Raw genomic sequence first — 27,779 nt, 5'->3', positions numbered from 1 at the left:
CAACAAGAAAAAAATGAACAGCCAACACACACCCCCACACCACATTAGATATATCAAGTTAAATACTGGAGCCCAATTTTTATTTGATAACTTCAGCACACAATATTGCCTGTACAGCTGAACCCTGGAATTATTTAAGTTAGGGTTCACACTCCCAAATACTCAATAACAAAAAGTCCAAAGACATTCTTGTCATATGCCTGGTTATTTACTATTTGTACTAAACTGACATAATTGATCTATACGAGTCAACTTCAGATTTCAGAGACTGTGCTTTTACTTGATTGATGGACTCAAAGTAATTTTATTAAAGGTATACCTAGAAGGGTATTACCCTCAAGGATTAATTTCTAAAACATACAAAAGAAATTAGCATCAATCTTCGATAATCTGTCCCCTATAAAACTGTGGAAGGCTACAAGTATTTTCCCTTACCCGTTCCCTTGAGCACTGGAGCAGCCTGGAGAATGGCTCAGGGAAGTGCTGCCAGCACATGGACTTTTCTTAGTGGACAGATCAAGTACACCGTCTGCAGAGACACAAAGAAACACCTGAGGATATTAAAAACGAGGAGGAAATGTCATCTGAATTGGCTAAAAATGACAAAGCAGTAAGCCAAGTCAACTAAACAGATACAATAATCATATATTCGAGTTATGAAATCAATTCATTAATAGAATCAGGATATTTTTCTTCCTGAAGCAAAATAAATTTAGCAAAGCTTGTTATATCTAATATCTCCAAGGGTTAAATATTTTATTAATAGGGCAAAAGGTAAAGCATATTGCTGTAACTGTTAAGATACAGTGAGATATTAGAAACAGCAGTTTACATGGTATGAGTGAGGTTCAGCAACAAAACTATTAGAATTCATTTTCTAAATTTACCTTATTATCCAAGCACTAATTGGATTTAGGGAATTTTAAGTGATACAAACATTATCATAAAATATACAAGTTTATATGGTTAAATTACACATAAACACTATACAAGAAAAGTCTGTAGGATGAATCAGTTGTCAACTGTTTATAACATGCATGTATCTTAATTACTCTTTGGACACATCTGTAAAAAACTGTCTATTTTTTGTCAATCTTTTGGGGAAAATCTGCAGAGATTCAAAATTTACTTGCTGACATTTATAAAAGCAGTTTTGTGTTTTTTTTTTTGTTGTTGTTGTTAGTAAGCTATTATCAATTGATGGGCAAAGTTTAAGAAAAGAAAGAATAATATCAGTCTTGGTAATGATTGGCCCCTAGAGGTTTAATGTCTTAGAAGCTAGACCAAACCCCAAATTCATGTTACTAGAACATAAAATTAGACAACTGTGTTTTTAGATTTTTCCCCTCACAGACATGTACAGAAAAGAAACTCATAGTCTGGACACCTCTTAAAACTGTCATTCCATCCCAAACTAACAGAGCAAGGTAATATTCAATGTACCAATGATTTTCAGTTGACCAGCAGAGAGGCTGCGCTATCTAGTTATGTTAAAAACTGTCCCAATACTCGTATTCAGCCCACTTAGGACTTGTATTTGAAGACACTGTATCTCCCTATTTCAGGCTGTTAGAAATAAGTAAGTGATTGAGTTTATAAACTAAAAAAGCCCACACTCATACAGAATAAGTGTCCCTTGAGTGTCACCAATATTTCTAAATATATAATTGCTTGTTAGCTATCTAACAAGCAAATACACTAATAAAGTATTTCCAACCAATGATATTATTATTTAAAGACCCTTAAGTCTGTCTAATCAAATAGGCAACATATTTTAATCTACCACTAAAAATATTGTAATAAGTTGAAAACACTAAAATTCATTTAGAAAATATAATTAAATTTTTTTTATTTGAAGGCTGCATACCATAATCCTACCATCTAGTTCAAATTTCTCTTCCTAAGTGCATGCTGTCAAAACAACACACCTCTTAAGCATAACACTAATTCTAAGAAGTTAAGTTAGACTAAGTGGTACTTTTGTATGTTAATCTCCATTATTAATACTTTAAATACAATCTGTCATTCTCCTACTATGAACCTGAAGCTTTTAGTGTAATATTTTGAGCAAAGAGATTTTAATGAAAACCACCAATTTGGTAAAGAAAACAATCCTTAATAAAACAGAAAAAGAACAACTTTGCAAAGACGGTAACCAAAAGTAGACTGACCAATGTGGAGCTAGAACAACTAGGAGGTCTTGTGCTAGGAAATCTTAAAACTTAGAGATTCTGATTATTATTCACTACATGGAAACAGAAAAAAAGCAAAGGAAAACTAATTAAAGTCAATCCTTTAAGTGCAAACTGTTCACAAATTACTTACAAAAATAAACATGTATTTCTCACTAATAAATTCAGGCATCTCATAACCTTTCTGCATACTCTTATGAGATTTTTATGACAAAATCTCATTAGTACAGGCATCACCAATTTAAAATTTTTAGTTGTTTAAAGGCAGAGTTGAAATGCTCACTTCATCTTTGTGAAATTAAAGGTAAAATGAGGTCACAAAGCAATAGAAACACTTCATCTATTTAAGCAAGTAAACTTTTCAAAGACTCAAGAAATATTTGCTATGCAAAACTGATAACCTCTTAACCTACTTAATTAGGATCCTCACTAACAAATTATTTGGAAATACTTGTGGGTTAGCTCATAATACAGTGCATGTATGAATGCATGCTTTTGTGTATCTATAAAGTATTGTATATATCTAACAATCTAAAGTGTGTCTACTGTCTTCTCATTATTTCTAACTCTGAGTTTCTCTTTTAAAACTGCAAATACATATTTTTGCTTTATCATCTCATTTGCAGAGTATAATTGTCTTTCTTCCTAATAAGACATGTTTGTTTCTCAGGCGCTAATCCTAAAGCATTAATGGATAAGGAAAAAAACACAACTTTTCATAGGGATTTTTAAAAACAAAAGATATGACAATGTTTTGGAAAGTATAAAATGCTTATATAAATATCACATGACTTAAAGATCAGTAACAACTGTAACCACCTTTCCTGGGTAGTATATAAATCATAACTATCGACTACTGATGGGCAAGGTAGCAACTTTATCTGAACTTCTCTATCACTGTATAGTCAGCAATAATTTAAGAGTCACATTAGTTTTTATCCTTTTATTTCTACCGGTGCCCTACTTGCCAATAATTTTTCTCTCCCCAAATTAAAGTTTTCTGATTGGACAGAGACCTTGACGTCAAACCATACCTTGTTCGCTAGGTTCTGACTGAGACTTTCTGACAGTAAGGTCCAGAGGTGAGTCTTGGTCAGCCATGAGAAGTTTGCTGAGCACAGGGTTCTGAGTAGTTGCAGCCGTGGGAGAGGTGGTGACTGGAGATGCTTTCGGCAGGCTTTGGTTCTTTGTGCTATTGGGCTGGCTGGGGTCCTGAGTAGAGCTATTTTTTGAGGTATATTCAGCAGCAAATTGTTGGATCATTCGCTGCATGATCTCACGGGCCACTAGGGGAATATTGGGGTCGGAGACCCAGGGACTGTCTGTAAACAAAGATTTATTTACTTTTAAAGTGGGACAATGTACTAAAAAGATAGCTTTCAAGCAAACATAAAAGTTTTTTTTCTTAAAATGCAATATCCTAAAATAGCATTTCCTCAGTTATATTTTTCATGTCTAAGCTTATGTGCTGTAGATTTAAAAAAATAAAATTTTCATAAAATTAGTTCTAAGCATTCTCCCATGATTATGAAGTCAAATAAAGGAAAAACAAATAGCTTATTTTTTGGACAAGAATCACTTACCTGATACAGAAATCCTCAAACACTTCTTTTATGAAATAATTACTCCCTTTTTCACTACCTACAGTTGTTCCCTAATTTTTTCCCCAGCAATTTCTTCCTAAATTGCTCAGGAATGGAGTACTCAGTTCATGAGGGCTTGTTTTACTTTCTGTTAAAACTGAAGGTTTACCAAGATTGTAAAAGGAGATACTTAATATTAAGATCCATGGTAGACTAGGGCAATAATTCTCACACTTTAGTGTTCATCAGAATCACTCTGAGGGATTATAGAAACAAACTGCCAGGTCCTGATTCAGCAGTTCTAGGGTGAGGTCAAGGTATTCCTTACATGTTTCTTGATACTCCTGGTGGAAGGACCATAATTTTAGAATCCTTGAGCTAGAATTTTAAATGCCAAACCTCAAAAGCCTAAGACTCTCTATTTTCCATGAATTCTTTAAATACACTCTGCCAACCACTAAAAACAATAGCTAGAGAAGTAATAAACATCTAAGTTACCAATTTGTAATTAACGCTAATCTTAAAATAAAAATTAACTCAGAATTTTCAGCACTGGAAAAGACCCTGAAGGTCAAACTGGGTGCAAGACAAAAAATGTTTTATGTGAATATATTACATCACATCCTTAACCTTATCATATTATCAGGGGAATCTGAGCTTCCCCAGAGATTGTGTTTGTGTACCACTGTAGATTTAGCACCTAATCTTGCTTGCTGTAAAGTATGCATTTATATCAGTTAAGAAGTGAATGGAACAATCAAATCAATTACCATCAAATAGTTTTAACAAATGAAGGAAATGTGCTCTAAAAAGTAAGTGGCCTCTCCAAATTTGTATAGATGGTTAGTGGCAGAACCTTGATTAAAAGGCCCCCTGATCTTCATGTCCCACTGGTGATCTTTACTTCCCCCACCACACTTGTGAGGCTTAGAAGATTTCAGAAAATCTAAGTTTCTTTGGTCTTTTAAATATTAACTATAGAAGGTGGAGCTGTGAGGAACTTGGGTTGATTTATAAATTTAGAAAAAAGCTCACTACTAAAATCTAGTATCTTCACAAAAAAACATATACACACATCATACCTCAAAACCTTACTGGACTCCTAAAAACAGACAATTTTTTTCTGAGGGACAATATTTAATTATACCAGAAGATGATTATAAAGTCAGGATATTTATTTAATTCTCTGCAGTTTAACAAGGTTTGTTCTACCATAATAACATTTCTGTTCTACTAGGAAGATGTAATTTCCACCCTAATTTTCCTCTCTATACATAGAGACTGTGAGTATGTTAGAGGGTATAGAAATACAGGTACTCAATTGGTTAAGATTCAGAAGTTAATATAGTCACTAACAATGGTTCCTTAAATGTTTTAATAAACATTTTAGCCATACATTGCTTTTTAAATCTTTCTACTGAATGAATTTTTTTATTTATATTCATTTAACTTTCTACTTAAGATCCATTTTTTAAAAGTAGCATACAACCCTCCAAATGAAAGACTATATATAATTTCAAGTTTTAATCTATTAGCATAGCCCCACAAAAGTTGAAGAATATGTAATATATAAAGAAATTTCCAAATAGGAAACAAAATGAGGTAATTTATGAGATGTCTCTGTGTTTAACTAGATTAATAAATATAACTAGAGATTCATAAAAGTCAAAGATTTTGGATAAATACCACAAATTGTTACCTTTGAGCTTTAAATGGCTAGAGAATATTTTGCCTTTTGTTAAATGAATAACAATTATGAAACACAATTCATGTTTATTAATTGATGACATTTCTGCCATTTTTTCTATGTCTTTTGAAAGCTTCTTGCTCTCGCCTAGTAGCTCAGTTGATTAAAGTGTCATCCCAATATGCCAAGTTTGCGGGTTCGGTCCCCAGTCAGGGCACAATAATCAACCAATGAATGCATAAATAAGAGGAACAACAAATCTTTCTCTCTTATATCAATTAAAAAGAAGTATCTTGAACAACTTTCATTTCTTCACTTACTTAAAACACTGTATCTATAAACAGAGCCATGCCTTGGGGAACATTCACAATTGAGTAAAATAAAAAGTCAAATCAAAATTAAACTACAGAAAAACATGTAAAAGCTGCCCTACACCCACCTATATGTTTTAAAAATGGACCTCTAACTTTTAGAAAAGTGTCAAATTTCCTTAACACAAGTGACAAAACAAGCTGAAGAGAAATGTGATCATAGTAGTGGTAGAAGGTATACTGTCCTTAAATAAAATCCAGACCACAAAAGCCGACTTTTATTGCACTAATGTTTCTATCTAGTGACATATAACCTTTTCATACTCAGTTATTTATAACATAGAATTTGCAATACTTGGAAACAAAGGACTAAATCCAAGTATCTGAATTTTTTTTCAAAACAAAATATTCTCTTCTGACTATAAATTGCCTGTCATATCTATAGATAATAAACATTTTAAGCATTAATCTCAAGAGTAGTTATGCTGATAATTACTCTTGATATATTTATCAAGAGTTTGAATAGTTTGATATATTTATATATACATAAAACATCTAAGTAACAATATTAATACATAAAGCAAGGCAGAGAGAATTCCAATTGCAAAGCAATAGTTCTTTTTCTGAGCATCAGATACCAGTATACAAATACACAACTTGACATACAAATTTAAGGAATTCTCATTTCTTGAAGCTTATTCTAAGACTGATGTCAAAGTAACAATTTCTGTTATGTTCCCAGAAGTTTAATTTCTAAATGAAACTATAAAACTTCAGTGTAAGTTATCTCTATATGAGACAGGAATGGGACTAGTGGAAAAGTAGGCTAACTCCCTTTAAGCAAACAGTGGATGAAAAGTGGTTCCTCCATGTACATTATGGAGAGGAGCTCCTCTTTTCAGATCATATGTTTGCTGAGACAGGAGACCCATGATTCAGTGCACAGCAAAGAAGCTTTAAAAAGATTTTATTCAATTAATAAACTGACAGAATTGATCAGTCATTTATACTTTAGTTTTGAATTACTTTAATAAAACAATCAAATGTTCATAAAACTAAGAATATTACTATTCTGAACATAACTTTGGAATTCAGGATACTTTATTGAGACAATAAGATGAGCCTCATCATCTTTAGATGCCTCATCATCATGAGACAATAAGTGCAGGAGTATCAGTTGGGAGCTTTAGGTCACAGGGTACAAGAGGATGTCATTAAAAGAGAAAACAGGATGCACTAAAGATTTAATTTAGTGATAGAAGAAAATTCTTTTTAATTCCACTGAAAACAATAACCTTGTGCATCCCTTAATTTTATATTACATTTTACCATACACTCCCTTTGGAAAATATCAATTACATTACACAGAAGCCCAGCTGGTCTCCGATTTTAACCGACCCATCAGATTCAGCACTTAATCAGGCAGACATCAGCTTTCAAACTTCAGAGGGCAGAAGTGAATTTCCAGAGGAATGAGAGGTAGAAACTAGAACACTGAAGAGATATTAAAGAAAATAGAATCACTGAGTCTGCTAAAGATTAAAAATATGTTTATTATTGTTTTTATCCTCACTCAAGAACTTTTTTTCCCCCATTGCTTTTAGAGAGGAAGAAAGAGGAAAGTGAATAACAGAGAGAAGCATTGGCTGCCTCCTGTACACACTGGACCGGCGATAGTATGTGACCAGACCAGGGACCAAATTTGCAACCCACCATATGTGCTGTGACGGGAATAGAACCTGTAACTAAAGTGGGATGATGCTCCAACTAACTGAGCAACACTGGCCAGGGCTAAAAATCTATTTAGAAAGGACATCTTGAAGGTAAAGACTCTTGGCTAAAATGGAAGCTTCCAAAAGGTCTCTAGGCTGGTAAAAATTATGCTTTTAGGATAGAGAAATGTAAAACAAGTCTACAAAAGTTTCAAGGAGAAAGAGAAATTGAAAAATACAAAAGATCCACCTCAAATGTGTAGGGGGAAATTTTATATTATAATAATGGGTTTTTTCTCCAAATTTTTTTTTCAGCTTTCTTAAAGATTTTACTTATTTATTACAGAGAGGGGAAGAAGAAAGAGAGGGAGAGAAACATCAATGTGTGGTTGCCTCTCACATGCCCCCAAGTGGGGACCTGGCCCACAACCCCGGCATGTACCCTGACTGGGAATCGAACCAGCAACACTTTGGTTTGCAGGCCCACCCTCAGTTCACTGAACTACACCAGCCAGGGCTCTCCAATTTTAATAAGTGAAAATATTTAGTGAAATAAGACTGTGTCAAGGAGAGAAAATGCTTGCAAATCTAATTTCAGATATAACTTTACATTGTTTTTCCAAGTCATATTTCAGTGAGAAATCACTTAAAATTTCATAGTTAGTTTTAGAGTTATTAGTGATAAAAAGTAACTGTTTAAGAAAATCGAACTAACAAAATACATCACTGAAACCTTGCAATATTCAGACTTTCATAATAATTTTAAGAATTATTTAACTAAAACTTACACGGTACCATCAATTCAGAGTGAAAGAAAGGGAGCAGGATTGCCTTACCCTATTTGAAATTTAACTTGACCAAAGAAACATAGAGAATTATAAAGTACATTACCAAGAAAGAAAAATATTTTTAAAAGTAAATCTTTTTAAAAATGACATGGAAATTAAGATTAATACAAGACAAGCAGATGCTAAATGTCATTCTTTACTGGCACCAACCTTTTTTATAAAAGACTGCATTGAGGAACTCTTCTGCTTGTCTCTCGAATCGAATGATTTTTGCTTGTTTAAGCAGAGCTTCCTGCCCAGCTCCCGAAGCTGGTTCATCCAGACCGACTAAGTGTCCCTGCAAAAATATTTGGTGAAATATTTGCACAAGTATCTTTCTCCATTCAATATTAAAAGCATAGATGCAAAAATGACAAATACCAACAATAAGTAAGACAAATCAGCTTAATATAATTAAAATATCTTAAAACTTCATATCAGGATAAAATTGATTACCACAAAAGTATAAAAGCAAAGTGAATATAAAAATATACTTTGGGTGGTTTTATCCATGTTTTTTGATTATGAGTTTTATTTAAAATTTACAGGTAAACTCTAGCTAAACTATAATTACTCAAGGGAAAATTTCCTTGATCATTCAAGTACATTGGTTCTTCTTTTACTACAGCAGTTCACAGACAATTCAACTCAGCAAAAGAAACAAAAACAAACAAAAAAACCCTTAAACCCCAAGTCTCATTTGCAAATCTTATCTGCCCTCAGAGTATGAGATCTGTATTCTCCAGACATAAAACAAACATTTTTATAAGGTCATTAGGAGGGAAAACTCAAAAAGAATGTATTTGAATTCACAATTTTGTTCCTAGAGCACTATTTTATAAACTGTAGCTTTCAAAAATCTTCATAATTTAAGCCCTGGCTGGCATAGCTCAGTGGATTGAGTGCGGGCTGGGAACCAAAGTGTCCCAGGTTCGATTCCCAGCCAGGGTACATTCCTGGGTTGAAGGCCATAACCCCCAGCAACCGCACACTGATGTTTCTCTCTCTCTCTATCTCCCTCCCTTCCCTCTCTAAAAATAAGTAAATAAAAAATATATATAAAAAAAAACTTAAAAAAACTTTAAAAAAAAATCTTCATAATTTTATGAAGTTAATAATTTTGTGAAATAGGTCAAAACTAGCATTAGAAAAAAAGAATTGAAAAGTAGCGTGCATCACATTTTTTTTTTTTTAAGGAGGGAGAGAGACACCAATGTGTGGTTGCCTCTCACCATCCTCTACTGGGGACCCAGCTGGCAACCCAGGCATGTGCCCTGACTGGGAATTGAACCGGTGACTCTTTGATTCGAAGGTTGCGCTCAATCCATTGAGCCACACCAACCAGGCCATCAAATGTTTGTTTTTTTTTAAATTAAATTTTTAAAAAGATTTTATTTATTTATTTTTAGAGAGGGAAGGGAGGGAGATAGAGAGAGAGAGAAAAATCAACGTGTGGTTGCTGGGGGCCGTGGCCTGCAACCCAGGCATGTACCCTGACTGGGAATCGAACCTGCGATGCTTTGGTTCACAGCCCGCACTCAATCCACTGAGCTATGCCAGCCAGGGCTCGTCATCAAATGTTTTAAAGGGAAACATTTTAGTACTATATGTATGCTTGAATATGTTTGCAATATAAAAATGTAGGGCCTGGTCAAAAGTTTCAAAACACTGCCCTAGACTACCAGAGACTGTAAGAACCTGCTCTCAGACTGCAGGAGCACAGGACTAGGTTAACAATGCTTTGCACTTCCACTCTCATAGCTAAACAGTAAAGAGGAAACACTGTAATAGAACAAAAGATTATAAAAAGCAAAGTACATTTTAAAAGTGTTCTTAAATTCTAGTGCATGTAATCCACTTCAAATTATTGCAATATATCAACACATGCATTTAGTTATAAGCATATAATGAAAAATTTAAAAGTGCTCTAAATTAAAAAATGGGAAAATACCTTGGCACAATGTCAAACAAGACACTGAAGGCATGCTATAATTCACAAATGACTTCTTCAAAGATTTTAAATACACCCAGTGATATCTGCAACCAGCTTGCTATGATTTCCACATCACCCAAACTATGTCAACAGCACAACTAAAATATGTATTTTGCAAAGATGCATTTAGCATCAATGATATAACCAATACTTTAATATGAAGAACTCTCTTGCATACTCAGCGACCCCTTAACATTTCTATATAAGGTAAGCTAAGTTTGTCACATTGTTTAAAACTTTTTAAACAAAATATTTTGTGTTATATAACCAAAACCTTTATTATACCTGCATTTCCCAACATTGTCTCTCATGGACTAAAAAAAAAAAATGCTTAAGGAAGTGACTTCTAAAAATCAACCACAAATAATTTCACTGTGATATAGACTTTAACATCTAAAAAGGTATTAGGAACAGTACAGACATACCTTGGTGGTATTGCAGGTTTGGTTCCACCCCACCAAAATAAAGCATCATTATCTTTTTGCTGATGGAGGGCCTTGCCTTCATTTGTAAAAAACATACCATCCATACACCACAATAAAGTGAAGTGCAATAAAACGAGGTATGTCTGTATTAATCCAATAAAATCCTCAACTGTTAATGCCATTTCATTGTTTAGTGATTTTTAAAAAACAGACATTACATGGCACAAACTGTAATTAACTTGGCCCCACATTCAGTCAATTCAGACTTTGAACAAAATATCTACATTTGAACTGTTTCATGTAGCATTCAAGCTACTTTCTAATCCAAATCAACAGACCACCTAACTGAACACTCATTAAGGCAGGTGGTACATGTTCTTTCTTGAATCAAACAACTAACAATTTTATCAATCTGGATTCTGAAATATACAGATTTCTTTTGGTGCATATCAATTATGGTCACACCTGTTTGTTTTTAAAGTTTTATTGAGATATAATACACATACTATACGATTCACCCATTTAAAGTATAAAATACTATTTTTTAGTGTATTCAGGTGTGAAAATATTGCCATGACCTAATCTTAGAACATTTTTGTACGCGCCCCCTAATACCCTGAATCCATTAAACAGTCACTTCCCATTCTCCTGCTTGCCCAGCCTTATACAACCACTATACTACTTTTTGTCTCTACAGACTTGCCTATCCTGGACATTTCATGTGAATAAAATAATACAGTATTTGGTTTTTTGGTAACTGACATCTTTCTCCTAGAATTAATGCTTTAAATGCCACCCAAGTCATGGCATGTAGTACTTACTTCCTTTTTTACTCCCAAATAATATTCCATTGTATAAACTATACTACATTTTATTCATTCACCAGTTGATGAGTACTTGGATTGTTCCTGCTTTTTGGCTATCATATGAATAATGCTGCTTTTAATATTTGTGTGTTAGTTTTTGTGGGTATGTATATTTTCATTTCTGTGGGTGTATAATTTCATTTCTCTTGGATATATATACATAGAAGTGGAATTTCTGGATCATATGTTAACTATGTTTAGCATTTTGAGGAAGTGCCAAACCATTTTCAAAGCAGCTGCTCTAATTGTGTATTCCCCACAGCAATAACACCAGTTTCATTTCTCCATATACTTACAAACACTTGTTATCTTTTTGATCATACCATCCTAGTACATGAGAAGGTATCTCGTGGTTTAGATTTGCATTCCCCTAATGGCTAATGATGTTGAGCATCTCTTCATGTGTTTATTGGTCATTTAAATATACCTTCTTCAGAGAACTGTCTATTCATATGCTTGCCCAGTTTCTAATTGGGCTATTTACCTTTTTGTTGTTTAGTTGTAAGAATTCTTGACATGTTCTGAATATAACTCTATTATCAGATATATGATTTAAAAATATTTCTCCCAACTGTGAACTTTCTGTCATGTCCCTGATGCTACAGTTGGTAGTATAAAAGTCTATATTTTTAATGAACTAAAATTGATCTATGTTCTTTTGTCATTTGTGCTTTTGGTATTGTATCTGAAAAACTAATGGCTAAACTGAGGTTATGAAGATTTATTCCTATCTTTCCTTCTAAGTTTTAGTTTTAGGACTTATTTTTAGGTCTATGATTCATGAGTAAATATTCATATAGGGTATTAAAAAGTGGCCCAACTTCCTTTGTGCAAAATCACTGGCCATAATTTTAGTTCCGGACATACAACTCTATTCCATTGATCTATACCTCATGCTAGTAACACACCGTGTTGATCACTGTAGTTTTATAGTAATTTTTGAAACTGTCAAGTTTAAGTCCTTCCAATTTGTTCTTTTATAAGACTATTTTGGCTATTTGGGGTCCCTTGAATTTTAGGATCAAGCTTGTCAATTTCTCCAAAGAGGCCAGCTGGGGAGTTTTCGTGGGAATGCACTGATTCTGTAGATCATTTTGGGGAGTAGTGCCATCTTCAAATATTCAGTCTTCCAATCCATGAACATAGGATGCTTTCCCATTTACTTAGATCTTCTTTAGTTTCTTTCAATAATGTTTTATAATTTACAGCATACAAGTCTCACACTATTAAATTTATTCCTAGTATTTCGTTCTTTTTCATGCTACTGTAAACTAATTGTTTTCTTAATTTTATGTTCAGATTGTTGATTGCTAGTGCTTTTTAAAAGAATGCTGTATTCAGCAACCTGGCTCGTGCTGAGTGAAGTGCTCTATAGATGTCTGTTAATCTAGCTGATGCATAGTGTTGTTCAAGTCTTCCATCTTTGTTGATCTTTTGCTTAGATGCTCTGTCCATTATATGTGTTCAGCTATTATTGTCCAATTATCTACTTCCTTCTTTAATTCTGTCACATTTTACTTCATGCATTTTGGGGTTCTGTTGTTGAGGATTTAATTATGTCTTCATGATTAAATTGACCCTTTTATCATTAGAAAATGTCCCTCTTTATCTCTAGTTCACTGAAGTCTATTTACCTAGTAGTGTGCCGCCTCTGACATCATTTCTCACAGGATGCTGTCTTGAGCATGCACAGTCTCTCTGTCCTCCAGGAAGGAGGTTCAGGTGGGTTCAGGTGGACTCTGACAGTTTCTTTCTTGGGTCTTCCTTTTATAAGCTTCTAGCTGATCTGTCTGTAGTGGTATCACACACCCAGCTGTTAGCCTCTAATAATTGTTCTACTGTTCCTGCCACACCCTAGAGCATAAATTGCACCACAGTCTGATCCAATAAAAGTGGGGCCTCTTTGCAGGGACAGGGTGTTGGCAGTCTTTGAAGCTTGCTCCAACTCCAGGAGGGCTCTTCCTAGTTGTCTTTTTCCCCCTGATTCGGTTAAAGTTCTAACTTGTCTGCTACTTCACTTGTTGCTGTAGCATCCTCTTAATTGTTCACACAAAGACTTTCATCATTTTCAACATCTTTGTGTCAACTTTATTCCAAATAAAGTCAGTTCCCTTGGGAGAGCTACTGAGTTTTCTGTTCTTAAGGCCTGTCTTTCCCTTGAGAAGAACTTTTGTGTCATGGTACAAGATATGGGGGCTGACACAGTGTCTCTCTTATCTGGGTGAGAACTGTGCTCTATGGAACTTTTGCTTCATGAATGAGGCATGGCTCAGGGCAACTGGGACCCAGTATTCTCAGCCTGCTAAACCTGGAATAAACTTTCACTCTGAGTAAAGGCTGAGTGCTTAAAAGGGAGCCCAAGGCCTTCTGACCTTACATCCCTAGAAAAAACTATCTCCAACAAGAAGCTAGAAGGTATGAGACATGCCCCTAGTCTGCCCTTCCTGCTCAAAGAAGAGCTTCCCTCTCAACCTGAGCTCAGGGGGTGAGTGGGAGTGAATCATGACTCAGATGCCACAGATTCTTGTTGTTCTGAGATTTAGTAGATTTTTTGAATAAGTGATTCTTCATTTACTATACGCCTTTATGAGTAACTGCTTTCAGAGTTTAAATGGTTGTTTTATAATAATTTTCACCAGTTAAATTATTATTTATCTTGCTTTTTTATCCAGACTAACCAAAGATGAAAAATATAACACAAAATCATATACTTTTTTCAACTACATCTGTTCACTGTGTTAAAAATGTATAGCAATGATGTATGAACAAAATATAGCTCATTCTGCCTCACTGTACATATACATACCAAAAATTAAATGAACCAAAAAGAACAAAACAGTTCATATGACAAAGAACTATAAAGCTAAAACAATTACTAGGAGATACAAAGTTAAAGAAAACAATTCAGTGCCACTTCCCCTCCCCCACATCTAAATTCCAGGGATCATTACATATGGTATGGAAAAAATTATACACACATACATACACATGCACATACACATATACACACGTACATACACACACATACTCAAAATGAAGTGGCAATCAAAATCAACTGTTCTTTTAATTTGTTACCCAGAACTTAATAGAAATAAAGTTAGGGATTTGAACTGAAATCTCCTGGGAGTTGTGTCCTTCGGGATTCAGGAGTTGGTCCACCTAGACTGGTTGATTCTTAGGCAGAGGTATTTTCTGTCATGTGAGAAATCTATTATGAGCTTGAAAGCATATACTGGAACATACTCCCAGAGCTTTGATTCTGTAGCTCTGGGATAGGGAAGAGTCTTTATGTTTATTTAAAAGCTCTTTCCTTAATAAAGAACTGGAAAAAAATCATCAGTATCACACTTTAAAAATTATCTTATATTTATAATAAGTCTTAGTATTTGAGAAGGCAAATCCCCACTTGTTATCCATATTTTCCAAAATATCCTGGCCATTGTAGCTTTATTCTTTCAGACGGTACTTAAAATTACCTAGTCAATTCTGTTCCTACCACTACCAACTCCCCAAAGAGATGGTGGCTTTAAAAAAAAATCTAAATAGAGTTATACTTAAACTAAGTCAGAAATAAGTAATATCCTTAAAAATATTCAGTCTTCTCTTGTAGGAAATGATTTATATTTATCCAAGTGGGTTTAAATAAATCTCAATTAAAAATTTTTTATTCATATATATATATAGTTCCCATACATTTTCCATTTTTGTCATCATGAAAAGCGTGTTTCCTTTATTTTTCTAACCACTAGTGTTGGCACAAATGAAGAGTGTGTGTGTAAAGCATAATTTTGTATACAGCTTTCAGGGGAAAGTGTAGGTCATTTATCTTCACTTGCTATGTTCTCTGATAGCCTCAACAGCTTGTGTCAATTTTGCAATATCCTTTCAAGGTAATATCTTGTAAAGGAACTCTGAGGGTGGTAGAAAGAGGCAAAGGTAAAAAGAAGTAATGATCCATCATCCAAAGCAGGGAAGGAGATATAATACTGAGTGGGCTGGGATACTCTTCAGTAGAAAAGACCTCAAATTCTTTACTAAGCCTTTGGTTATCTTTAACTATATAACTCTTTTAGCACAGTTTATGACCATTTTGGGATCAACAATAAAACAAACATTCAAAAGATGTTTTCAGATAAAGAGTTTATACTTTTCTCTGCAAAGTAGTTATCTTTCTATAGTACTAGAAGTATTAAAGGAACTTATTCATACTGAAGGGAAATGGCAGTACAAAACACTGCTGAGAGAACATAAAAAAGACATAAAGATGAGATAGACCATAATCAGAAGTTGGAAGACTCAATATTGTTAATGTAGCCATTCTCTCTAAATTAATCTATTAGTTCAAGCAATCATAATAAAAATTCTGTAAATCCTTTTGAAGAATTGGTAAATTCATTTTAAAATTTTATATAAAGGTCAAGGATCTAGGTGAGCAAAACAAGTTTAAAGATTCATACTACTTGACTTCCAGACATAAAGATACAATAATCAAGATACTGTGGTATTGGTATAAGGATAGACATATATAGTTCAATGGCATAGAACATGGTCCAAATTTATACCCACACGTGTATGGTCAAATGACTTAATGAAGATGCCAAGGTAATTAAATGGGGGAAAAGAAGGCTCTTTTTAACAAATGGTGCTAGAACAACTGGATTATCTTATGGATTAAAATATACCACAATATTTAACTCACACCATATAGAAAAATTAACTAGAAATGAATCAGATATCAAAATACGAGTAAACACTACTAAACCAGAAGAAAATGAGATTTTCTTGTGTGTTTGACATTGGATCAGGCAGAGATTTCTTAAACAGGACATAAAAAGCATAAATTTTAAGAGAAAAAACTGGCATAAGGGTTTGATACAGATTATATAAAAACTGTTGAAGCTTAGTAAGTTTTTAAAAATGGGCAAAAGATTCCAACAAACATTTCACATAGGATATGTATATAGAAAGATGCTCAACATCACTAGTCATCAGGGAAATAAAAATTAAAATCACAGTAAGATACCACTACAGATCCACTAGAGTGGCTAAAGCTATAAAAGACCAACACCAAATACTGGCAAGATGTGAAACAACAGAATTTTCATACATTGCTGATGGAAACACAAAATAGTTCAGTCACTTTGATGGACCAGATGGTAGTATCTTAGAAGGTTAAATATACAATTATAGTACTACCCAGTAATTCCAATTCTAGGTATTTATCCCAGAGAAGTGAAAAGTAAAATGTGAATGAATAATCAAACAGTAGAATATCCATGCCATGGAGACCTACTCAGCAATAAAAAGAAACAAAATATTATATACAAAAACAAGAATGCTAAGTGACAGAGGTCAAATATAAAAGACTAGATACCGTACGATTCCTAATATATAAAATTCTAGAAAAGGTAAAACAAAACTACAGTGAATACTTGGGTGTGGGGATCTGGGAAAAGGGACTGACTACAAAGGGGCACAAGAAAACTTTTTAGGGTAAGGGAGCTTTTCCACACTGTTCTAGTGGTTATAAACTTTATATATTGATCAAAACCCATTAATATGTACTCTTAAACGGATAATTTTATTGCATATAAATAAATACTACCTCAATAAAGAAATCATTAAAAACAGGCTCAGGGTATTAAAGATACTAGATGCTGTACATATCACTGAATTCTGACTCTTGAATTAACCACCTGAAATCAAAGGAATGATCTTTGCTTACATTTTAGAGTCACAAAGAAACATGACATTTATTTTTCAAAACCTCATGCGCTATCTATTTCCTCAAGCAAGCATACTTTTGAAGAAACAGTATCTTTTACTTTGCATGTACTTCTTTGCATAGTATTCTGAATAGATATACTGTCAGTGGCCAGAAATTGATGACGGTTCAGTTTTTGCTATATCCTTTGATATAAATCAATATAAGGAGGCTGATGGTTGCCCAACAGTTAGTATCACCTACTGAACTGATATTGGGTGCTTCATGATGTGGTGCACTGACAAGGATACAAATCACTTATTTAATATTCCTGCTAAAAGATCATGACCTAAATTTAATCACAAAGAAAACATCACAAAACTTAAGCTGAGTGGCATTCTGCAAAATAAATGGCTAGTATACTTTTGAAATGTCAATGTTATTATAAATAAGTAAATAAATTTTAAAAGGCTGAGGAACCATTTTAGATTAAAGGTTACCAAAGAGTAGTGAAAATCAAATTCAATGAATAATCTTAAATTGGATTTTGAACTAAAGAGGGGGTTAAAAACAAGTCTTTGGGACAACTGGTAAAATCTGAATGAGATCTGTAGATTTGATTTTAAGTTAACTTTCCTGATTTTTGGTAACTATACTGTATAGTTAATGAAATGGATATACTTATTCTTAGTACACAGGAAAATATCTATGTAAATATGTATGTGGGGTATAATGTTTATAACTTATTCTCATACGGTTCAGGAAAATGTGTAAAACCTATGAGAGGGAATGAATAAGGCAAATTTGGCAAAAGGTTAACAATTAGTGAACTAGGTGAAGGGTACATAAAAGTTTTTGCACTGTTCTTATAACTTTTCTACAAATGTGAAATTATTTCAAAGTAAAATAGGTAAAATAAGTATGCTAGATAAATGCTGAACCCCACTTTTCTATACAAGCCAGGTCTCCCTGTCTTTTTTTCTTTAAAGATTTTATTTATTTATTTTTAGAAAGAGGGGAAGGGAGTGAGGGAGAGAAACATTAATGTGTGCTTGCCTCTCGCACACCCCCTACTGGGGACCTGGCCCACAACGCAGGCATGTGCCCTGACTTGGAATCAAACCAGGTACCCTTTGGTTTGCAGGCTGGCATTCAATCCACTGAGCCACACCAGCCAGGGCCCCTGGCTCTTTCCATGGTCTCCTCCATAATCCCAGCTGTCTTGCCACTAACTTATATTTGCTTGTGTTATGGGTAGCTCTGATATACAGTATGAAGAAGAAGAGCAAAGACAAGTAAGTAGGATATGGAAGTTAGTATCTCAACGAACTGATGAAGATAGCCAAAACAGAGTAAGAAATTTTCTGTCAAGGGCAAAATAGTACATATTTTAGGCTTTGTAGCCCATATACTCATATAGTCTCTGCTGCATCTCTCTCCTTTTCTTTAAAGAAAAAAAACGGGTTTTGTTTTTTTTTGTTTGTTTGTTTTTGTTTTTAGCTTGCAGACATAATAAAAACATACCATGAGCTAGATTTGGGGAAAGACCATAGTTTGCTAACCCCTGAGAGAGAGAATTATTAACATTCTCCAAGAACTATAACAAAAGTAGCTCTAGTGGTTCCAGAAATAGCAAGGGCCTTATTGAGTAAGCAACAAAAATTATGGCAGCATGGAAGTTAGCCCTTAGGACAGTAAACAGTTTAAATAAAAAGTAGAAACTAACATTTCTTAAAAGTTTCTTTTGTAACTCTAATAGTTGTCACTTTATGAGTGACAAATATTAGGAAAGAAATGGGGGAGGATGCTTACACTGCTGATTACTTTCTTTTTGAGAGAGAATACCTCAGGAGAAAGGAAATGACAGAAATATTGACCAGTTTCACTTAGGAAAAGTAAGATGGCCTAGATTTTCAGGAGTGTGATACAAAACTTCAGAAGTGAAATTTTAGAACTATTCCTATCTAAATTGAAGACCATACCCACTCTATGCCTGGATTTACTTAAATGATATTTATTTAAAATTTCTTATCATACAGTATAGAAAAATCTGGGAATCAGAAGCATGTGTACGTATGCAGGTTTTATTGTATATAAACTGTTAGAAAGGCGTACCTGAGTAGACCATGGGCCTACAACTATAGCCAAGTCCACTACCCATGTCTCAGTGACATTTCAAGCATTGAACTAAACAGAATAGACAAGATGCAACTCATTGATTTAAATGCCACTCTCCTACATCTTTTTATTTCAAATGCCAGCAAGTATTAGGGAAAATGGCTCCAGCATTTTAACTGGCCATACTCTTTAAGGTCAGTTAACTAAAAAGAAATGTCTTACTCCATGTAAATTACTGCTTTTTATATTAACAAAATACAAATTGTGCTTAATGCAATTTTTACTGTATATCAATGTTAGCCTCAATTTTGTTAAGCAGAACATCAAGTTAAAGAATAATAACAAGGTTGAAGCCTGAATACACATCACAAATTAAAAACGGTATTCAAAATACACAACAAACCTATCACGAATGACTCTCATCAATGTATCTAATTGCTACTACTATTCATGAAAATAAATCCTAAAGTGTAAGTGGCAAGTGACTATTAGTCCCATTACACTTAATTCACCAGTATCTATAATCAGCATTTGCTGTTAGGTTTTTTTTCCCCATTATACATGTACAAGTTATTATAAACATTAAAAGATAAATGGAAGCCACACCCAAAGTCAATAGCAGTGGTTTCTTACATTCTTCCAGTGGTTGGAAATTAAAAGTTTATACTATCTCAATTCTCGCCCACAGCCCAATCTCATTCAGAAGAGTTCCTGAATTTCTGTCTGCTCTCTATAATGACTGTGGATGTCCGTAGATGACTGAGACCGCTATAAACACAAGAATATCCAACTGCATATTTGAGGCAACAGTGTTAAAGCCTAGCTGAGGGTAACCTTGTCTTTTTCTAAACTCCTAAAGCACTTTATACTGTTCTAATAGCATGGTTTCATAACTCTTAATATATTTGTTTATACACATATGTATTTTTTACTGCCTCCATTAGACTAAAAATTTCTTTTTTTTTTTAAAGATTTTATTTATTTATTTTTAGAGAGGGAAAGGAGGGAGAAAGAGAGAGAGAGAGAAACATCAATGTGCGGTTGCTGGGGTTCGTGGCCTGCAACCCAGGTATGTGGCCTGACTGGGAATCGAACTTGCAACACTTTGGTTTGCAGCCTGCACTCAATCCACTGAGCTATGCCAGCCAGGCTAGCCTAAAAATTTCTTGAAAGTAGCATCTACGGCTAAAACTTCTTTTTAATACCTCACAGTATTTCAACCACAGTGGCCAGTGCTTCTGACATACTAAGAGTGAAATACATAGTTGTTGATTTTAACTTCAGAAATAAGAAACTGAAGAAATGTTTTAGAAGAAAAAAGATAATCCACACCAAAAAGATAAACAATCCAATTAAAAACTGGGCAAAGGACCTGAACAGACATTTCTCCAAGGAGGACACACAGAGGGCCCACAGGCATATGAAAGGATGCTCAGCATCACTAGCCATCAGAGAAATGCAAATTAAACAAATGCGATACCACTTCACGCCAATCAGAACAGCCACCATAAACAAATCAACAAATAAGTGCTGGGAAGGTTGTGGAGAAAAGTGAACCCTAGTGCACTGTTGGTGGGAATGCAGACAGGTGCAGCCACTGTGGAAAACAGTACGGAATTTCCTCAAAAAACTAAAAATGGAACTGCCTTTTAATCCAGTGATTCCACTGCTGGAATTATACCCTAAGAATCCTGAAACACCAATTTAAAAGAACCTATGCACCCCCATGTTCATAGCAGCACAATTTACAATAGCCAAGTGCTGGAAGCAACCTAAGTGCCCATCAGTAAATGAGTGGGTCAAAAACCTATGGTATATTTACACAATGGAATGCTACACAGCAGAAAGGAAGAAGGAGCTCCTACCCTTTGCGACAGCATGGAAGGAACTGGAGAGCATTATGCTAAGTGAAATAAGCCAGGCAGTGAAAGAAGAATACCATATGATCTCACCTATAAGTGGAACCTAATCAACAAAACAAACAAATGAGCAAAAAAGAACCAGAGACATGGAAATAAAGAGCAAACTGACAGTGATCAGAGGTGAGGGGGGAGGGGGATAATGAGGTAAAAAGGGGGAAGGGTCAAGTCAAGGAGTGTGTACAAAGGACCCATGGTAGAGGACAATGAAATGGGGATTGTCTTTGGGAGTGGGGGTTGGGTGGGGCAGGGGAGAGCAATGGGAGGGGAAATGGGGACAACTGTAACTAACATAAAAAAATAAAATAAATGGTTTTCTAAACTCTAAAAAAAGGAAAAAAGATAAGCAACAAATAGGAAAAGATTTAATGTTGTTAAGATGTCAATACAGACTTCCGGTCAAGAGGGAGATGTAGGTAGACACACTGTGCCTCCTCACAAAACTAAAATAAGGACAACAAAAATTTAGAAGAAAAACAAAAACAAAAACAACCAGTGCTAAGAGAAAATTGAACTGTATGAAAGCGTGACAACCAAGGAGTTAAAGTAGACACATTCATCCACACTGGTAGGAGGGGCAGAGTGGGGCGGGGGGCAGGGTGGAGAGGAGTCCTGGTAGAAAAAAGCAAAAAGCAGTGGCTGGCGGACCCTGGGTGTGCCGGGAGGCAGTGGGTAGACCCAGTGAAGCGGAAGATTGTGGAGGGGTGCAGCACACAAGGCGGCTAGCGGACCGGGTGGTTCCACACTTGCACACAGATAAACCAGGCAAAACTGGGGAGTGAGACAAACCACGCAGCCCAGGGCCCCAGCGGGGGGAAATAAAGCCTCAAGACACTGATTGGAAACACCTGTGGGGGTTGAGGTGCCAAGAGAGACTCCCAGCCTCACAGGTGAGTTCATTGAAAAGACCCACAGGGTCCTAGAATGTGCACAAGCCCACCCACACAGGAATCAGCACCAGAAGGGCCCAGTTTGCTTGGGGGAAGCGGAGGAAGGGACTGAAGTCCAACAGAGAGGGGGCAAGTGCCATCATTTCCTCTCAGACCCCTGCCCCACATACAGTGTCACAACCCAGCAACTGAACTGCCCCACCCTGGTGAACACCTAAGGCTCTACCCCTCATCATGTGGGTCAAGATAAAAAAATGGCCCAAAGGAAAGAACAGATCAAAGCTCCAGAACAAATACAACTAAGCGACGAAGAGACAGCCAACCTATCAGATGCACAGTTCAAAACACTGGTAATCAGGATGCACACATAATTTGTTAAATTTGGTCGCAAATTAGACGAAAAAAATGAAGGCTTTGCTAAGTGAAATAAAGGAAAATGTACAGGGAACCAATAGTGTTGGGAAGGAAACTGTAACTCAAATCAACAGTGTAGACCAGAAGGAAGAAAGAAACATCCAACCAGAACAGAATGAAGAAACAAGAATTCAAAAATATGAGGAGAGGCTTAGGAACTTCCAGGACATCTTTAAATGTTCCAACATCCAAATTATAGGGGTACCAGAAGGAGAAGAGGAAGAGCAACAAGTGGAAAAGTTATTTGAACAAATAATAAAGGAGAATTTCCCCAATCTGGCAAAGGAAATAGAGTTCCAGGAAGTCCAGGAAGCTCAGATAGTCCCAAAGAAGTTGGGCCCAAGAAGGAACACACCAAGGCACATCATAATTACATTAGCCAAGGTAAAAATGAAGGAGAGAATCCTAGAAGCAGCAAGAAAAAAGGAGACAGTCACCTACAAAGGAGTTCCCATCAGACTGTCAGCTGATTTCTCAAAAGAGACCTTACAGGAAAGAAGGGGCTGGAAAGAAGTATTCCAAGTCATGAAAGGCAAGGACCTACATCCAAGATTGCTCCATCCAGAAAAGCTTTCATTTATAATGGAAGGGCAGATAAAGTGCTTTTCAGATAAAGTTAAAGGAGTTCATCATCACCAAGCCCTTATTATATGAAATGTTAAGGGGATTTACCTAAGAAAAAGATAAAAATGTGTACAGTAAAATAATAGCAAACTCACAATTATTAACAACTACACCTAAAACTAGAACAAAAACAAACTAAGCAGACTAGAATAGGAACAGAACCACAGAAATGGAGATCACATAGAGGGTTATCAACAGGAGAGTGGGAGGGGGAGAGTGGGGGAAAAGGTACAGAGAATACGTAGCATAGATTGTAGGCAGAAAACAGACAGGGGGAGGGTAAGAATAGTATGGGAAATGTAGAAGCCAAAGAACTTACATATATGACACATGGATATGAACTAAAGGGGGGGGATGTGGGTGGGTGGGGGTGTTCAGGGTGGAGGGGAATGAAGGGGGGAAAATGGGACAAGTGTAATAGCATAATCAGCAAAATATATTTTAAAAAGAGATCAGGGGAAGAAAGAGAAGCAGAACAAATGTGCTCTAATAGAAGGGAAATAACAAAGAGAAAGACAGCCTAATGTGCAAATAGTTCATAAGAAACAAAAGAAAAAAAAGGAGTGAGACCTATACCCATGGCAAGGGAGAAATGAAAGACTGACTTAATATAAGATTCTTTCTAACATTAATTTTTGCTTAACTAGGCGTTTCTAAACCTTTTCAGGGTTTTGATTAATTATAAGACTCCCCTCAGTAAAGCTGAAAAAAAATCTCCTCAAGCAAAATTTCAAAAACATTTTGTAGAAAATCAAAGCATTGTAAAGTAGCTTAATGTCTACCTGTTCAAAATGGCAAGGGCAAAATACAAAAAAAAAAAAAAGAAAACCACAAAAACATTTACATTTTACATGGACAAAAATAACATCTTTTAAAAATCTAGACTTTATTTAGTAATTTTTTTCCCTACTTAAAAACACATTTCCCTTCTTTCTGAGAAAGAACAACAAAGCTGGAGGCATCACACTTCCTGATTTCAAACTATGTTACAAAGCTATAGTAATCAAAACACTATAGTAATGGCATAAAAACAGACACAGATCAATGGAACAGAATAGAGAGCCCAGAAACTGACCCAGGCATATACAGTCAATTAACTTATAACAAAGGAGTCAGGACAGTCTCTTCAATGGATAATATTGAAAAAAAAAATTGGAAAGCCACATGTGAAAGAATGAAATTGGGCCACTGTCTTACTCTATACATGAAAATTAACTTAAAATGGACATAAGACTTGAATGTAAGAAAAACTCCTAGAAGAAAACATAGGTGGTAAGCCCCTTGACATTGGTCTTTGGTGATGATTTTTTTGGATTTGATACCCAAAGCAAAGGAAACAAAAGAAAAATAAACAAGTGATACTACATCAAACTAAAAGGCTTCTGAACAGCAAAAACCATCAACAAAATGAAAAGCAACCTACCAAATGGGAGAAAATATTTGCAATTGTATATCCGATAAGAGGTTAATATCCAAAATGTATTTAAAAAACTCATACAACCCAAATACAATCAAATTAGAAGTGGAAAAATGGGCAATCTGAATATACAATTTTCCAAAGATGACATAGAGATGGCCAATATGTACAACAAAAGGTACTCAACATTACTCTCATCAAAGAAACTCAGGTCAAAACCACGATGAGGTATCACCTCCCACCTGTCAGAATGGTTATTATTATTATAAAAACAAAAACAAAACCCCCCAAAAACCCAACAAGAAATAACAAGTGTTGGCTAGGATGTGGAAAAAAGATAACCCTTGTGAACTGCTGATGAGAATGTAAATTAATGCAGTCATTACGAAAAAGAGTATGGAGGTTTGTAAAAAAATTAAAAATAGAAATATCATGTGATCCAGCAATTCCACTTCTGGGAATTAATCTGAAGGAAACAAAAACACTAACTGAAAAGATTTATGAACCCCCTCTGCCATGTTTACTGCAGCATTTTTTTTTTAGGGACTTTTTTTTTTTTAAAGATTTCATTTACTTATTTTTAGAGAGGGGGGAAGGGAGATCAAACTCTTAACTCCTACAGTTATCCCTGACTATATTCTAATTTCAAGAGGAATCTCTTATCACTGTTCAGTAACTAATTTCTTGTTGCTTCTCTTACAATCTTGCCACTTTCTACTGTTCCCTTCTTTTAATAGCTTTAATTTCTTCTTCTCCAAGAGTATAAATATTATTTAAAGACTTCCCCCCCAAAAGTCTTTACTTAGACCAAGTACCTACTCTTTCTGTGGTTCTGTTTTCTTCAGCATTCCTGTCACTGACAACTTTTCAAACTAGTAGTCTATGCATATCTATTTCTTAACTCCCACAATATCCTCTTATTCTTTAACCCTGTCAGACTTAAAGTATGGCTCCCATAACTGTATTCCTGAAAAGCTATTTTCTGAAAGTCTGTTAAATTATGTCTGGGCTACTTGCTCAACCCAATTAGGGCCCATTATGGAAAAAGGCACAGGAGTCCACATTAGTGCAACAAACATGAAAACCCATCCCCCTACTCATCAAGCAGTAAGGGGCCAGGAAGACAGCTGATTCAAGATGTGCAATTCATTTATTTTCGTCCTACTTCCTAAAATAAAGGTCTTTCAACTCTCAGTATTTTGTGTTTTATCACTCACCAAAGACTTCATCTGCTTGAATATGCCAATCACCAGATGTACTGAGAAACCCTCCAAATATGTCCTCAGCTTAGATCCCCTATTTCAACTCAATTTCCACAACCAAACTGTCTACTGGACACTTCCAATTAAATGTTCACTTCCACCACAAACAGCTTCCAGCTAATAACCTCATTATCCTCACCGTAAAAACTGGCCACTACACCCTTCCCCTTCTTACTTCTCAACATCTCTTCACTATGTTGAGTCATCCTGGTTTGGAAAGCCAAAGAGTCACTAACACTTCCTTCTCCTTTACTTATATAGTCAAGTAATCACTAAATTTTGACAAGTCTTGATTCTAGGTTCTCTACCCTTCTTATGCATCTTCACAGCTGTGGCACTATACCTCAGGCTCCTTTTTTGGATTATTACAAAAGCCTCCCATAATTTTCTCACTATAAATGCCTTTCCATTACCTCCTAAAAATGAACCAATCAATCTTTCTAAAACACAGGTCCTTTTAAGGTTCAGGTTGAGTTCCAACTCCTAGATTAAGCAACTCCAGCATCATGCACTGCACCTCCCAATTGCTGCAGTACTTTTAATTTTTTCCATTACCTTTTAAAATAATATATAGGAGAATAAGGGAGAGGATTTTACTTTTAATGTTTCCTACCTGTATCAGAGACTTGGCTCTGGACAGGTAGGGTGGATGAGTTAAACCTTCCTAATTTAAATTCCCTTTCATTATATTATCCACCACGGTCTCACTAGCATTCCATAAGCAAGGAGGGATCTGTGTTTCACTTCTCTGGCCTCCACAGAACCAGACATTTAATAAATGTTCCAGTAGTTAGTCTATTGGTTAACTCTGACCACATAAAATTGAACAGAGTTAATCATCAATTTATACAAGTCTGTTTTTTTTTTTAAGAAAAAAATCCACAGACTGGGAGTAATGAACAAACAAACAAAAAACCAAACTAAGAAAATCCTCCTGTTTAATGAGAACTTAGACTGAGCGCTGACTCATTGTGTCAAGTGTTTTCCTTAGTACCTTAAAATAATATATATAAAAAGGCCTCTGGATAGACAACAAGGTTCGGTCTCACAATTTAGATTTGTATAATTCACTGAAAAATTAATTTAAATTAATTAATCATGTACTAAGTTGTGGTATCCATTTTACTCTGCCCTGTTATCAATTTAATTCTCATAAATAAATATCCTTTAAACATCTTATATTTGTTTCTTCTTTCTCATTCCTAATAGACAGAAACTATGGTGATATATTTTTCTTACATAGTTCCTGTTATATATAGTACGTAGTGAATACATATTGATTTGTGGTACTCTAGAGCATATGTCAGACAAGTCCTATCAATAGCATTGAATATGCCCAAACTAATATATTTAATATAAATACATATTGTAGAATACAATATGAAAATAACAATTAGATTTAGCATCTGGTCTTACTATAAACTTTCAATGTGCAAAAATAGTAATTAAAATGTTAACAGGATAGCTCTAAACTTATACTTACAAAACAGAAATTATGAAATGTTCACAGTAAACACAACATGATAATGATAAACATAAAAAGGATCTAGATATAACTATTAATATGTAAGTTCATGTAACTATGATTCCTGAGCTAGCTGGGCATTGAAGAATATCTATAATCCTGCTCCGGTTTTATCATGAGTTACTTTTAAAAATAAATGCTCTGCTCCACCCAGAACGTGTCCTTCTCATCTCCGCCTATCTGGACCTATATATTCTTCAAAAGCACCCCAAGTCCTAACTCCTTAAAACAGTCTCCTAATGTGCTAGTCAAATACAAAACTTACCAAGTCTTATAATAAACTTTATAAGAGCATAAACATTTTCTATTT

General features: G+C 35.0%; 1 protein-coding gene across 13 annotated transcripts in view; it reads right to left on the bottom strand.

Moving 5' to 3' along the window:
* The window catches only part of LCOR (ligand dependent nuclear receptor corepressor), a 134,259-nt gene that overhangs the window by 38,617 nt on the left and 67,863 nt on the right, over positions 1-27,779 (bottom strand). For all 13 annotated transcript variants that reach the window (XM_045853861.1, XM_045853863.1, XM_045853858.1 and 10 more), the window contains 3 exons: positions 8,484-8,610; positions 3,227-3,514; positions 436-529 (listed from right to left, as the gene is read on the bottom strand). In XM_045853861.1, the coding sequence (XP_045709817.1) occupies positions 436-529; positions 3,227-3,464 (332 nt within the window). In that variant the 5' untranslated portion in view covers positions 3,465-3,514; positions 8,484-8,610. The remainder of the gene's footprint in view (positions 1-435; positions 530-3,226; positions 3,515-8,483; positions 8,611-27,779) is intronic.

The sequence above is a fragment of the Phyllostomus hastatus genome, unplaced genomic scaffold (genome assembly GCF_019186645.2).
Source record: "Phyllostomus hastatus isolate PE091 unplaced genomic scaffold, TTU_PhHast_1.1 phas_scaffold_1066, whole genome shotgun sequence".
Lineage (NCBI taxonomy): Eukaryota > Metazoa > Chordata > Mammalia > Chiroptera > Phyllostomidae > Phyllostomus > Phyllostomus hastatus.
The sequence above is the reverse complement of the archived record's forward strand: the minus strand, read 5'-3'. Positions and strand labels throughout refer to the sequence as shown.